The 15,647-nt window shown below is 38.4% G+C and overlaps 1 protein-coding gene across 1 annotated transcript in view; it reads left to right on the forward strand.

Annotated features, from left to right (window-relative positions):
- Nucleotides 1-13,088, forward strand: part of sdc2 (syndecan 2) — a 43,397-nt gene extending 30,309 nt beyond the window's left edge. Inside the window, exons 2-5 of the mRNA XM_065470567.1 lie at nucleotides 3,526-3,640; nucleotides 4,412-4,584; nucleotides 6,613-6,733; nucleotides 10,576-13,088. Coding sequence (XP_065326639.1) covers nucleotides 3,526-3,640; nucleotides 4,412-4,584; nucleotides 6,613-6,733; nucleotides 10,576-10,739 — 573 coding nt within the window. The 3' untranslated portion in view covers nucleotides 10,740-13,088. The remainder of the gene's footprint in view (nucleotides 1-3,525; nucleotides 3,641-4,411; nucleotides 4,585-6,612; nucleotides 6,734-10,575) is intronic.
- Nucleotides 13,089-15,647: the final 2,559 nt, after the last annotated feature.

Here is a 15,647-nt window from a genome sequence, read left to right on the forward strand (position 1 = left end):
ATAAATAAACATTCTGAAAAAGGAGTGAAAAAGCAGCCAGTGTCTCTGCAAGACCTCCAGAAAGCCTGGAGACCTGTTGCTCAGGACCACTTTGAAAAATGACAAGAACTTCAGGCTCCTTGGAAGCAAAATATAAAGAAATGAGGGTCGCTCAAGACTTTTGCATGCGACTGTACCCGAAGAAGGCAGGTATTCAGTACTTCTATTAACACCAAGCGGAGTAAATAGCACCCTGTGAAAACAGTATAGTGATACTGTTTTGGATTATATACTGAACTACTGCTGGTCTAATTTTTTGTTTTCACTGAAATTTCACATTAGTCTTCAGATTTCTTATTTCTTATTCCTACATATTTCCTATTTTTCTGATTTAATGGGTACCTTTTGAGCAAAAGGACAGTATATTGGTTTCTGGGTTTATAAGACGTAATCTTTAAATTGATCTTTTGCTGTGTAATAGATGGCTTTATGAAATAGTTGGTAAAAGTTGCTAAGTTGGATAGTACCTATTAGATCCTTATCACTACCTCTTCCTGCACTCAATCCTTTTTACAGCACTATGGGACTTTTTAGGTAACTGTTGCTTAGACTAGAGCAGCAACACAACAGTGAAGCAATGTAATAAAAAAAAGTGGGCTTCTGCAAATCTGTTTGGTAGCTAGTTTTTGGTGTGTGTCCTGCTTTAGCTGGTGGCAGATTGATGTCTGGGTCAGCGTAAAGCCTGTGATAAGGGCTAAAAGCAGAAAACAAACTGTAAATGTCACTGGATTGATAAAGAGAAAGAGAGCAACGTTTATCAGGCCTGTTGTGTCTGTGCACACACTTTTCTGTGTTAGTGATAAAGTCGGCTTTATCAAGTTTATATTGTGTAGACTCACAAGAACGCATGCTTTTTAGTTTCTTTGTCTCCCTGAGTGTCAGATAGAGTCGCTGAAGTTTATCGAGGTCAGACCTTTTCGTCCTCTCTGATCTGCACTGATTTTGTGTTGCAGTGAAGCTTGCACAGTTGATCCACTCTAATCCAAAAGCTTTGTTCACACAGTTTTGTACCTACATGTCTGAAATATAAAAGGGAAAAAAAGTCTCTACATGTCTGAAAATCTCAAGAGATTTTCCTGTCTGGTTTCGAGAGATGTGAGTGTCATTACAGTTTGATGTAGCCTTGTTGAAACCACCGTAAGCTCATAAATACAATGCACTTGAACTGATTTTGCTTGCAAACTGTTTTAATCTTTTCTCACGAATAGTTACTATTCTTCACAAAAAGCTGAAATTCTTCACAAAAAATTATTTTACCGTGTATATAGTATACTATCACAAAGTATATAACAACAATTATACCCCATGATTTAAAAAAAAAACTATAATTAGCTACTAAAATGTATATCACTTTTCGTTTTATTCATTCAAGTGTCGTTCTTGAAGTCGTTCTTTCCAAGTTTAGTTTGTTGGTGTTATGTAATGTGATATGCTCAATTGCTCACTCTAATATGTGTCTTACATGTATTTAATTAATATTTATGAATGCTTGCATACATTTGTAAAACATGTATACTTATGCATGTGTGTGTGGCCTCAATCTCATTAGTGGTCTTTGTCACTATTTAATCTGTGGCCTACCTCCTTTCGGTCTATTGTGCCCATATCTCCAGTGCATAAAGGCCTATAGACCCGTGGGGGAGGGGGCTGTTTGGGGGAGAAGAAAGGTTAAGATAAAGTTGCTTTGAACAAATTCGCTCTTTGATCAGGTGGTTCACTGGTGAAAGGCCTTTTTTCCACAAGTCAAAGCCAGTTGTGAGAGGAGAGATGGATAAACGTATTGTTCTGTTTCATCTCCCTTCTGTCTTCCTTTATCCTCTTTCACACTGCTGTGTACTCCCTGCCTCTTTTGTTATGGAGAGTGACTGTGTGGAGTCGTGAAAGAAAGGCCAAACACATATGTGCACACAATGACTTAAAAGCAATGCAGACAACGCTCGTGTTAGAATACTTAGTGTAATTGGAAATGCCGAGAAACATCAGGAATGCAACTGAAAGGAAAGCTTTTCCTGTCTCCTCTGCTTCTTTTAATTCACAGAAGTAAGAGCGTTTAATAAGCCAAAATGTCATGCTTGAATGTTTGTTGCTTTTAAAGTGTTTTATGTCACTACAAGATAAATACTTTGCATTTTTGACTTCTGAGCAGCCAAAACAAGAAACTCAAACAAGCTGTGTTCAAATACGGAACATGTAAAACTGGTATAAATGAGAGGTTTTGGCCAATTTTCCTAAAATTAAATAAAATAACAGATTTCGAGACAAGCCAATTGATTTCCTGCAGTCTAACCTGTTTTTTTCCCCTTTTATAATCATCAAAATATCTTTAGGGCAGACGTGGAGCTGTAGCAACCAGCTAAATGGTACAAAACACACAGATGCACAGCAACTATGTATAGTGGGGTCTTTTGAAAGCAGGGCTATTGTTATAAGAAGGGGCAGGACAGCCAAACACAGATTGGCGAATAGGACTTTAATACATGTTGCCATGGACACATTTATAGCTAGTCCAGTCACACACACTCAACACAACATGTACATAGCAGCGTCTAACATACTCACTTACTGATATTTTTCCCAATGTCCACCTGGTGCTGGAAAATCTCTTTTCTTATCTTATTTCCTGTTAGCATTTCAACTTACACAGCACGTCAGGAGGTGTTTTCTAAACACACATTCACTGTCAGACCGTGTTCTTTTTAGCCAATCACTCCATTAAGCCAGAACACAAACATTCCCACTACACTGGGCTGTTGTCTAGGCGATGATGCTGAGAGAGAGAAGCTACATGTTCTGACTGGATAGTCATCTGTGCTTCATTGAAGTCAAAAAAAGAACAAGTGTTATCTACTCCAGCAGTTTAGTTCTAGTGATGTCGATGCCAGTCTGTACAGTTATGATTGATCTGTATCAGCATTTATAGTGAGCAGATTGGTAACAAGTAAATTACTAACTACATATAAGATTTGTATAACTACAGATGTTGGGGAAATCTTTTTGTTTCGTATGTCGGAAAGAAATAAAACAAAAATAAAAAGGTATCAATCTAAAAAATTCATACTGGCTGGGCTCTAATTTTGTGAGAATGTTATCACGTTAAAGGTAGTATAAATCTTGGCTGCTTAAGCTTAAACAAAGGGTGATATGTTAATGTATTTTATGCATATGCTGTGTTTAATGTGTTGAGAATTCCTAATTCGCAGTGACGACTGCAACCTATTATTTAGTCTTTGTATTTCCTTCTTCAGAAATTTCACTGATAGCAGTTTTGAGTACAAAGGAGGTGTTTATTTCTGGCATTTAAAACAGTAAACAGCTACAGTGTGCTAAAAGCAAAGAGGCCGTTAATAATGATTTAAATGGTACAAAAATAAAAAAGCTGGACACTAGATTTTGATTTAATCTCGTGAATGTGTGAAAACAGGATATGTGATTATGTGAAACTCCTCGCATGAGTCTTCAGCTCCTTGTTATCTTGTTATTTTGCAGATAGCACAAGCACCCAAGAGTTCCTCACAGGCTGATGATTTATACCTGGATGACACAGGCTCAGGAGGTTACTACCCTGAAGATGATGATGACTTTAACTCAGGGTCTGGCTCAGGTAAGACATTTACGCACATGCTGACGGAGTTGGGTGAAGACGCTCATTTACAGTCTTAGCAAGTAATCTCTCAGAGGCATGATGACATCCATTCTCCCGTCCACTGCTTGTAACGTTTATGAGTTCTGAGTTGTTTTGTTAGTTTTTTTTATTAACCAGCAGACTTGAGCTGTGTCATAATTTCTTTCCTCCTCTTCTCTTTCCTTAATCACCTTCCTTTCTCGCCTTTGTCTATTCTTTGTTCGCTGCCTCTCTCTCACTCGATTTTAAATTAAGATTGCCTTGTCACTGAGACTGCTGTGGGCAAGTGTGCAAATTTTACGTGTCTTTTTTATTAGTTCTTTGCTCTGCTCGCCTTAAGCACCTTTATAAGACTCATTCCTTGGTCAAAAGTAACTCTTTTTTTTTCGAAGAGAGTTGTATAACTCCACAGAGAAAAGGTCAGAGTAGGTAAAAGGAGCGCAGACTGTGATCAATAACCCATTCAATACTGTACAGAGTGTATATCCTATTATTCTGCTCTGCCACTCTATATTCTATTGGAGATTAAAACTGCAAATACATTAAAATGAATTCCACCAGTGTGAAATTAAGCAAGACAAAGTGCGTAATTCCAGACATACTGATATAATGTAAATCCATATTTTACCTCTTTGCACCCACATATCATAATCTTTACATTTTATTCTGTATTATAACATCCAGTGAAACTAACTTCCTATTAAGGATGCAGCAGGAATTACACTGACCAGATATGCGTGTTTCTTCTAGGTGGTGGTGAAGAAGCGATAGAGGAATCAGTGACTGTCACTATGGTTTATATCGAGCCCAGTGTAGGACAACCTACCCAGGATTCCACAAAAGATTTCACCCCGAGAATGGACACAGACCCGGTTAGAGAAAAATCCGGGGAGAACATACCAAGGAAACCATTCACAACAAAAGTAAGATGTCACTTACGTCTGTGCCATAGAACTTTTATAGCACCAGACAAGAGTTTAGACGATGATGTTGCAGTTTGCCTCAAAGTGGGTGGGATTGGCAGCTGTGGTATAGGTGGAAAGGTGGGTCGTCTACCAATCAGAGGGTCAGTGAATCGCTTCCCAGCCCAGTTTTGAAGTATCCTTGGGCAACTGAATCCCGAGTTGCCCCCAATGCAACCATTAGAGTGTGAGTATGTGTGTGAGTGTTAGATAGAAGTGCTTAGGTGTAGATAAGAGCATTCTATGAAAGTGTGTATGGTGGGGTGAATGAGACTTGTAGTAGAAAGCACTTTGAGTGCTCAAAGTTGAGTGGAAAGGTGTTATATAAGTGTCATTTACCACTCCCATTGTTTTAACTCACTTTGCTAAGCTAAATGCCGTTTGGGTGTTTAATTATAGCATCAAGACATGCTCCTCAAGTACTTGCAAGGAAGCAGAAAAGATTATAGCCTCAAAAATGAGCTATTCCTTTAAGGACACATTAAATGATTAAATCTCTTAAGTGTTTGTATCTGTTGGGATAAATAGAAACGCCACCAGGGATGCTGCTGGTGGAAAATTCTTGCTATGAGCTTTTTTTTTTTTTTTTTTTTTTTTTTTTTTTTTTGTAAGCAGCTATATTTTATAATGCCACTTTGTGACTCAGTCATTTGTAATCACGGTGGCTCATCTGTAACTGTCGTGACTCAACAGAGAGTAACACAGTACCTCAGTATGTCTTTAGCTGACCCAGTATGCCATGAAATCCTCTGTAATACCAGGAGCTGCGAGGTTGCTTTCAGGATAAAGATCAAGTGCTCATGTCAGTTCTCACTGTTTTTGCCCCATTGCAAATTATGGAGGATTACATCTCTCTTGGACATAATCACATATTCTGGAAGCATCCTAGATTTTATTTCTGTGTTGCACTCTTACTGTAACATGCTGGATACTACATCTGTTTGGGATTAGTCGTCAAGGTCTCAACCCCCTAAGCCTACCTGGACATGTTCCATTTTTTCCCTCTTGCCACTGTCCGTGTCTCTTAGGCCAAACGCGCTGGCTCACTTCCATTTTGGCACCTTGCACACTTCTTACTGTTGTTTGAAAAAGTACATGGGCCCAAATAGTTTGCCTAGTTTTCTAGATGTTTAAAAAAAACCTTGGGGTCACTGGCTCAGTTTTGGTTGCCTACTTTTCCAGGGGATTCCACTAATCTCTTTGGAATATCTGGATTTGTTACATTTTTATCTTTATTCAGCATTTTTAGATTTCACTGGCCAGATTACATTTTAGCCCCGCCTCAATTTTTGAGTAGACAGCCGTACTAAAAATTAGTTTTTCCTCTAAAAGGTAACTATTTGGGAAAATGCAGACATTAGTTAGATGACCTCTCATGTGTCTGAGCTATTACTAAAGCAACAGCTAGTTAGTGAAGCTTAATGTACAGCATAGACTGATTACCAGACGCTACAATAACATGTGCTTACCTCTGAAATCTTACATTTTCCTAGAAGCTTTGGCAACACGGTAAGGTTTCAAGGAATCAGAAATTGTACACAAAACCCCTTAACTATCAGTTTTTCTGTTAAGCAAGATAAAATAATTTGCTTGGTCCTCCAGCTGTTTCCATTCTTTATGTGAAGCTAAGCTAAATGGCTGCTGGTTATAATTTTAGAATAAAAAATATTGGACATGTTTGAGCTTTTTATCAGTCTTCTCATTTATCACAAGTTCAAAGCAGGAAACAAAAAAGTTCCAAAAATATCAAACACATTCTTAATATTTACATCTGGGAATGAAACTTCAAAGGGATTTGGCCATCATGCCAAGAAAAACATATGTACCCACATCCTCTAAAAGCAAAAAAGGAATATAGGAGGATGGAATGTGAAAGTTAGCAGTAAATAAGCTTGTCCTTAATTTTTTCTCCTTCTTTTTTTTTTTTTTTTTTTTTTTTTTTAAAAAACAACTTTCTTTTGGCTCTTCCCCTACCTTCTCTTTGCCCAGGCACCAGTGCCAGATACAGAGGACACGCAGAGGACTAGCACGACTAGCGCCCCCGGCTCACCTCCAAATCCTGTTGAGGTCCACACTGAAAACCTCTTCCAGAGGACGGAGGTGTTGGCAGGTATGTGTCGTAGTATGCCAGAGCAGACACCAAACCAAATATACAGTGCTGTGCAAAAGTCTTGAGTCTTTCTTTTTATTTTGCTTCCAAGGAGACAGACTTTTTGGTTTTTTGAGGGGGGGTGGGGGGAGTTTCTCAAGTGGTCTTGAGAAATAGTTCTTAAGGTTTTCTGATGGTCTTTCAAAGCTTGTATTTGAACATTGGCTGCTTTGTGAGTCACTTTAAGCCCAGTGCTTGTATGTGACCATTTTCAGAGGAATGTTTTTTGTTGTTAAGCCACTTAACACTGACCTATGAGTCCTTCAAGTATAGAAAGGGCACCTAACTTGAGGGATGAAGCAGTGTTTTTTCTACACAACAGACAACTTAGTAAAGAATCACTTTTAAATTGTATCTTGAGGCAGAGCATCGTTTGTTCCTATTTTGTTACTTGAATTTACAAAAAATGTCAAAAATAATACATTTTGACATGCATGAAATAGTATTTTTACACAATCAAAGTGATTCCCAAAGAGCTTTTATGTTAGTTGAAAACCATACCTGCATAGAAAGACACAATGAGACACTATTAGTTGTGGATTGGCCTTCACAGAGTTCAACCTTAACATTATTGAAGTAGTATGGGATCATGATGACAAAGAATGGAACAAAGGGCAGCTAACATCCAAAAAAGAGCTTTGAATGTCCTACAGGAAGCCTGGAGAACTATTCCCGAGGACTGCTTAAAGAAATTACATGCAACGCTTACCTAAGAGAGTTCAGGCTGTGTCAAAGAGTAAAAGTTGCTGGAACAAATACTGATTTTTGTTTATTCAAGCTCATTAGAATTGTAAAACCTTGACTTAAATTTCAGAGAGTAGGATTATATAGTATTCATATTTGCTTCAGTGTTTTTGATGTGCCGATTTGTTAAGTCTAGGAAAACAAGATACCTATTTTCCCAAAGTGTTTGTTCAAAAGTTCCTCAACATCATTATATTCTTTGATGTGTTTAAGTAGTCATTTATCTTTCCATCCACTTAGCCTTCCTTCATAATATGTTACGTGAGCATATTATCAACAAACAATCTCTGAAATCTCAGTAATATTATCCCTGAAGTCTCTCACCTGAACCACTCCTCAGAATAGCTGCTTCATAAATGTTCCTCTGTGGGACCTTGCAGAGTTCAGACCATCGTGGATGTTTCAAGTGTGTGTTACTCGGTTTGAATACATAAAAGAGGATGGAAAGGAATATTTCTGACTCAAAACCGCTGTGCTCTCTGATGCTGTATCTATCTCCATGTGTGTCTGAGGGAAACCTTGATTGGCACCTACTTTGTTGCGATATCCATCTGGTGTTGGCAAAATGCAGAAACAACATCAACAAGGACAAATCAGGACAGCCTCAAAGACTTTTCCTTTCATTTCCCTCCCACTGATCAACTCACTTCATCTTTTGGCATATTGCTCTTGGATTGTAATAGGAAAAAATATGATTGCATGCAGCCTTTGGATAAAGTCTGAGAAAATTGAAATATTCCTGGTCCTCTCCTCACTTCCCACCCCTGCAAAAACCCACCATCTTTCTCTCTCTTCTCCACCTCTTCTCTTCCTCTGGATTATAATCATTACTTTTCGTTCCCCTTGTGACTTCTATAAAAAATAATTGCCCATAATGTAATTTTCACAATTCTCTCTGTATTGCATTACTGCTTCTTGGAGCTCAGCAGTTGGGTGTGTAGCAGGGTCTTTACCCCCGAGAGAGCAGGGCTAGTCAACAAGTGGAAACCTAAGGTGCAGCAGAGGGCAGATTGTAGCACCGGGAGAGACCCTAAATAGATTTAGGAGCTATAAAGGAACCTCATGCAGGCATAATTGAAAGGGAGGGATTTCAGGGTGGGTGGATTTCATTCAGAGTCCCCTTATGTTAGTCTGCTATTAGCCCACTGGTGCACTGTACAGTGTGTCCTCCACAGAAAGTCTAACTTCTAGTATCTCTAAACTATTTCACTATCCTGAATGGATATCTCTGAGACATCATCTTCCAGATCAGCTTGTACTTAATGTATAATATAGGATGGCTGCTGAAAATGTGAATTAATCAGATGGTGGAAAAATTAGTTTCAAGCTTAAAAAATGAAAAGCAGTCACAAAAAACATGATATAGTATAACAGCGAAACATCCTGTACCTAGTTCAAAACCTGAAAACACCAATGGCAAAGGAGTCTGACAAAACAGGTCAAAGCCCGACCAGCACATTTTGTCTTTATCAGTCACAGTCATGGTGGTGGCCCCAATGAAGGCTCCAAGCTAAAATGAATTACTCAGTTACTAACAATAAATTTCTATATCCATCACATGCTGCTGGAAGTTTTTTTTTTTTCCTTATGCTACATATCTCCAAAAGTTGATTCTGTTCATCTGGACGTAGCGTTTTCTCCCACAAAACGCTACGTCCAGATGAACAGAATCAACTTTTGGAGATTTACTTTCCTGGATGATTGAGAATGCATCAAGACTTATGCTACATACATCAATAAATTTGCTCAAGAAATTCCTACTCATGAAAGGCACTGTCTTATACTGACTTTAAGAGACTGCTTTCTTTGTTGGGATACATAATCACATCCTGCAATTTTTCAGTATCATAGCTGCTAAGAAATACCTCTTCCAAATAGTCTAGTCAAATTTCTAAGCTATCTCTGCTATCTTTATATATCTTTCAATATTAATACAATACAGTAATACAGGTAATGCAGTTAGTACAAGACGGTAGTAATACAAAACAATGCAATTCCTAGTGAAGTTGCAGTGCAATTTTTGGTTCTTTTGGATTTGGTCTGAGGCTTGCTGCTAAAAAGAGGTAAAAAGATTAGCAGTGGCTAACAAAGTTGAAGGCGATGGCACCAAAAAAAAAGTGGCTGGCAATATTATATTAGAATAGAGGTATACTTAATAAAATAAATACACCTAATAAGTTGGCCACTGATATACTTAATAAAGTGGCTGCTGGTGTGCCTAAAAGTACCTAGGTAGGTAAACTGACCAGCCACTTTAAATTTCACAACATTAACATTGTACCAAAAGAATACTGGATTAGGGGGAGGGTGTGTATGTAAACTGCATTCTGGCTTGGTGTCTGAGTTGCTCAGTTCAGACACAGGAATCGAGTTAAAGCCTTACCGTCCCGTTTGGTGTTAATGACCTGTTTTTGTTTGCTTTCCCTCGCTGTATTTATTTGTCTGACTTTTGATGATCTAGCCAATGCCACAGGCTTTTTCCTCTAAAACCTCAATCGGCAGTCACTGAACGGAATATAAACCTTGCTGAACCAACAGCAGTCGGGCCAACAGGACTGTGCACTAATCAAGGATTGGCGCTCGAATATCCTGCTAACGTAACGCTAAATTTTAAACTCGGCAACATATTGAAAGAGGTGAAATTAAACGTTAAGAAACTCATCGACTCTGTATCTCCTGAGACAAGTTGCAGTTTTTTCCATTGACGTGAAGTAACCGCATTAGTCTGAGCAATCATTCGTGAGGGTTGCTGCCCGGTTTCAACACATTTAAGCCATCAATTTTCATCATTGCTGTTGAATTGCATTCATGCTGAAATTTGCTGCAGCAGTTCCAGAAACAGCTGTTAAAGTAAACAGTTGTGTAACTGACCGCATATGATGGAGGCACAATTAATCTTAAAACATATTATTTTGGACATAGTTAAGGTCTTATTACACACACACACACACACACACACACACACACACACACACACACACACACACACACACAGTAGACATTGATTTGAACTTCAAGCACTGATATTCACTCTCCATTCCTGTCTTTGCCTCTCTCAGCTGTTATTGCAGGTGGTGTTATTGGCTTCCTGTTTGCCATCTTCCTCATCCTCCTTCTGGTGTACCGCATGAGGAAGAAGGATGAGGGCAGCTATGACTTGGGAGAGAGAAAACCCTCCGGCGCAGCCTATCAGAAGGCTCCAACCAAGGAGTTTTATGCATAAAACCCGCTCTCCCCTCACCAGTTCGACAACATCACGAAGGACTGTCAACAGCACAGTCCAATAACAGCAAACCTGCTTAAACATGAGAAACAACAAAATGTTTTAAAGTTGATTAAGGTAAAATAGGAAAGCTTTTGCGTAGAGTAATGTAATTACGACCTTTTCTTTCTTCTTTTTTTTTTTTTTTTTTTTTTTTTTTTTTGAAATGAAAACCAAGCATTTCTCATTTAAGGCATCTGACTATATTTAAACATTTTGTGTATTATTTGAAAAGGCTGAAAAAAAATTAAAACAGGATGTGTAAAGATGAGGCAACTGACCGCTTCTGTTTTCTGTCAGAGGAGCTGTTTTTCGTCACTGACTACTTTTAACTGTAGCAGTATGTTATTTGTAAAGGAAAAAAAAATTAAAAGTGGAAATAATTGAATATAATTATTCTGTATCAAACCTACTTTCTTTTTTTTTCTGTTTTTGTCCTAGCATGTCTGATGTTGATCTCTAAAAGGTGTATTACGTTAATTTATCTTTTTCTCTGATGTTTAAAAAAATGCCTTTGTAGTTTTAATGAAGCGCTTTGGTCTTCATATTAACGCTGTTAACGGTCAATGTAAATGTTCTCCCTTCAGGTTACAATGTTTATTATTTGCTCTCACATCAGTTTTTTGGTCAGTGTGAGCGTTTCATCATGTCCTGTTTATTTGTATGTTCTGTTCTCGCTGTAGCCTCTTTTCTTTTTTTCCAAACACAGGAATTCGTCTTTAAAAGAAGAAAAACGTGTCAGGGCTCAAGGAAATCCACAAACCTCTCTTCTTCTTCTCTATTTAATTCATTCTCTTTCCACTTTGTACATTCACTGCTTTTGCTTTCCACTGTTGTTGTCCAGCTTTGTGTGTGTGCGTGTGTGTGTGTGTGTGTGTGTGTGTGTGTGTGTGTGGGGGGGGAAGTATTACCTCTCTGTGGCTTCTTGTGTTTTTGGCCCATAGTCCCGCCCCCCTTTCCTCCTCCTCCTCCTTGATGGGTCCCTCAAGTTTACTGACTGCACCCAAATTCTGCTAGCAGACTTTAACCTTTGCATTTCCTCTCTGTCTTTCTATTTTCCCCCAAATCCCCCTGCTTGTACCTTCTTTATAAACAGAGTACAGCCAGTTGAGCTGTCAGTCCTCCCCCTCCCTGGTTGGCTGGTGTCATTGTCTGTGTCCCATTGTAGGTACTTTAGGCCCAAAGATTTACTCAGTGAAGGCGAGCTACTTCTTGGACACGAGGCTGGGGCCCAATCCTCACATGCAGTGCACATACTTAAGCAGAAGACCTTTTAGAAACCCAGTTTCTCTGACTCATAGATACATAAGGCTGCACAGAATATGTAAAACAGTGTTATATCGGAATAGTCTTTGACAAGACACCCATGTTGAGGGCTATTTTTTTTTCCCTTTGGTCAGTCCTTGCATTTCTAAAGAGCTTTCTCTGAGAGGTGAGGTTGTTTAGCAGGTTTAAAAACTAAAGAGGTTGTTTTGATGCCATTTTACATCTCAAAATCAAGTGTTTTAAAATGCCACATGTTGGCTGCTGTAGAATGGCCATGTAGCTACATCAAATAAAAACAGAGGTTATGGTCACATGACGGCAAGTCATAGTTGTCTTTTCCTTTTAATGATACATCTACATTAACTTGCTCTTAAGAGACATTTATTTGTCAGGCAGGTTTGTGAAGTTGCCTTTTTTTTTTCTTTCTTTTTTTTTTTAGATGTACAGTAATGTGAAGTAGATGTAGTATCGTCTAAACTTCTAACACCACCCCCACATGCAGCTGTTCATCCCTCTACCTCTCCATCCCTTGTGTTCCTCTCTTCTTCTTTCAGTCTCTCTGTGATCCTTTTTGTCTTCTTCCTTTGTCTTTTGTTGTAATAGGACCTAAGTTACTGAACTATACTGAAAAACCCAAAGACTCAAAGTATTTTACTTCCCATACCTACTCCCCTACATCGTGGCCACATCGTGTCATTTCCTCATCTTCTTTGTCTTCTTTCTTTTTCTCTCACCTCCCCTTTTTATTAGAGACCTGACCTTTGAGTCCAATTACTTATTAGTATAAGAAAATAAATATAAATATATATATAAATGTATATTCACAAATGTTTTAAACCTTCAAAGTGCCTACCATTTGGAAATGTACTTGCTCAAGGGGAGCACGTGTCGGGTGTGTACACAGAGGAGGGGTGTAAGCGACTTGACTGGCATTCTGTGAGCATGGATGACTGTAATGGTAACTTTTTTTTAGTCTTACAAAAGCTGACAGTATTGTACCTATAAGTTGAAACAACACTACTGAATAAACATTGTGGCCTAATATCCAACTGCTTTCGCCGTCGTGTTTTAAAAATCCATTTTCCTCTTGAATCTGTTGGTTGTAAGAATTTTCCAATCAATAGTAGCAACTCCTCACAGGCAATTAGGTGTTTTTGCTGTTTGTTACGGAGTGATTTTTGGTTTCAGGCAATTTACTCAGCTTTTCAAATATGGCAGTTTAGTGGGGCTTGTTCTGTCTCAAATGATAGTAGATTCAATATCTTATTAGACAAACAAATTTTAAGGGCGTCATCGTGACCTCTGTGAAAATTATCAGCATTTTTTTTGACTATATTTTTTTATTGAGTAAGATTCACTCTATGGGCAAAAGTACAAGGTCTCCTAAACATTAAACCTCTAGAAGCTGCTTGGCCGTAGAAACTCATGCAACGAAGTTCCCGGCACACAACTATCATGCTGATGATGACAGAGGTGGTTCTGATCTGCTCAGGGCTGAGTTGCTGTCCTTCCTAAATGCTTCCACTTTGAAAAAATTACATTTACAGTTAATCATGGAATATCTAAGAGCGAAGAAATTTCACAAATTCACCAAGGATTACCAAAAGTCGAATTCAGTGAATGGTTTAGAACAACCAAACATAACAAATTTTCATAATAAAAGAAATGATTAAACACCATTTCCCTCAATCTGCATTAAGTTATCTTCTTTCACTGAAACGGCTAAAAAAAATAAAGGGCTCTGGTAACAGGTAAAAATAAGTAACTGAAAATGACCTGCTGTAAACCCACCTTTTCCTGACATTTTACCTTATGAAAACAAAAGCATGTGCAACAGATGTACATAACAAAGCAAATGTACTTCTGTCATTTTCCAGTATCTTTATAACTTCACCAGAAAGCAAGAATTTTCTTTTTTCCCACTATCTCCATAATTTTGCTTGTAACTGCTTTGATCTTCTCATTGCTCATACTGAGGCTGCTGGCTCGTGCTGGCTCTGAGCTCTGCATAGCTTTAGCCACATTGCCTTTGTTAGCTCTGGCTCGTTTAGCTGGGTGACGGTAATTTAAGTGTGACATCTGCTTTAATTGCAAGCATTTTCATGATGGTGCCCCTAAGTCTTACTGTGTTTCCACTCACTGTAAAGAGCGATGTGTTGCACATGGTTAAACAAATCCTGTGTAAAACCTTAATAGCAATACATAAAAATATCAAGTTGGAGTAATAAGAAAAATTAATCCCCAATAGTGAAAATTTTGGTAAAGTTTGCGATCTTATTCCAGCAATCTTTTTTTCCCATTTCAATCCTCAGAATTTCAGCAACTTCACCAATTTCAGGAAGCATGCATGCTAACAAAAAAAAGGATGTAGCCACTGAGACATGACCTGCTGACTTGTTAACAATTTTTTAAGCCTTAAAAGCCAGAGAGTTATGACTTAATCCAACTTCTGGAAAACTAGCCTGTGATAATGCTACATTGACTCCAAGCGTGGATATGAACGCGTGTGGGTGGTTGTCTGTCACTGGTGTGAGCCATGTGATGGACCGGTGACCTGTCCAGGGGTTAACCTGTCGTTTGCCCTGTGATATCCACGATAGGTTCCAGCCGATGACCTTTGAGCATCAACGTCTCAGAATTTATGTCCATGCCTGATAACAGTCCCTGATAGCTGGTCACGAAAGCTGAGTACTATCTGACCTCTGGTTGAGAGTCGGTTTGTGAAGGGAGTCAGCTGACACATAAACGGAAAACAAAGAAAGTACAGTATGTTCTACTGTCAACCATATCAATCACACCTTTCCATTTTCGGAGGGCTCCTTGTTATTTTAGCCCATATTTTAACATTTTTGTAAACATCTTTGAGCAAAAGTTTCTCTCAGGACCTTTTGGCAAATGATACAGAAAACAAATGCCTTGCTTCAGGTTCAATAACATTCTTCTGTTTGTGTACCAGTTAAACACATGTTTTTAATGTTTGTCTATTTTTTCTTACTCTAAGCCGCCTAATTGCAGCCTGGCTCAGGTCCATATTTAACATTATGGATCTAAGAGGACAAGCAATCTTCTCATCTAACTCTCCACTTACTGTTAGGCCAAATTATTCCTTTGAAATACAGAAAAACTGAAGTTTAACTTGCTGGTGCATCTGGCGTGGTTATAATTGCAAAAAGTGTGTGGCTTTTAGTTTATATGCTTTATGTTTTTCATAAATATCTTTAAGCGAGAACTTCTCCAGGGATCTATTACTGAATGTTTTGTCTGAAAAGTTGAGAGCAGACGCCTTTCATTAACTACCTTAAAAAGTGCTCATTTGGCTAATTATTCAAAGGTAAGCTTTTCTTTCTGTGCTTACTCTGAAGCGCAAGATACCCCACAGCAGAGCTGCCCTCAATTAAAAAAAAAATTGCCAGTGCATTTATAAATAGAGCACTGCACATTTAAAATGTGAGTCTGGCTTTAATACTCTATAGCACATTCGCTCTCTTAACATTACTTAAAGTCTAAGGGGATTATCAGTGTGCAGATGAGTAATCTTTATGTGGGTATGAGCTGCACCATATCATTTTGGTGCCCTAATCTCACCCTGTTACAGAGGGAGAT

The sequence above is a fragment of the Pelmatolapia mariae genome, linkage group LG22 (assembly GCF_036321145.2).
Source record: "Pelmatolapia mariae isolate MD_Pm_ZW linkage group LG22, Pm_UMD_F_2, whole genome shotgun sequence".
NCBI classification, from domain to species: domain Eukaryota; kingdom Metazoa; phylum Chordata; class Actinopteri; order Cichliformes; family Cichlidae; genus Pelmatolapia; species Pelmatolapia mariae.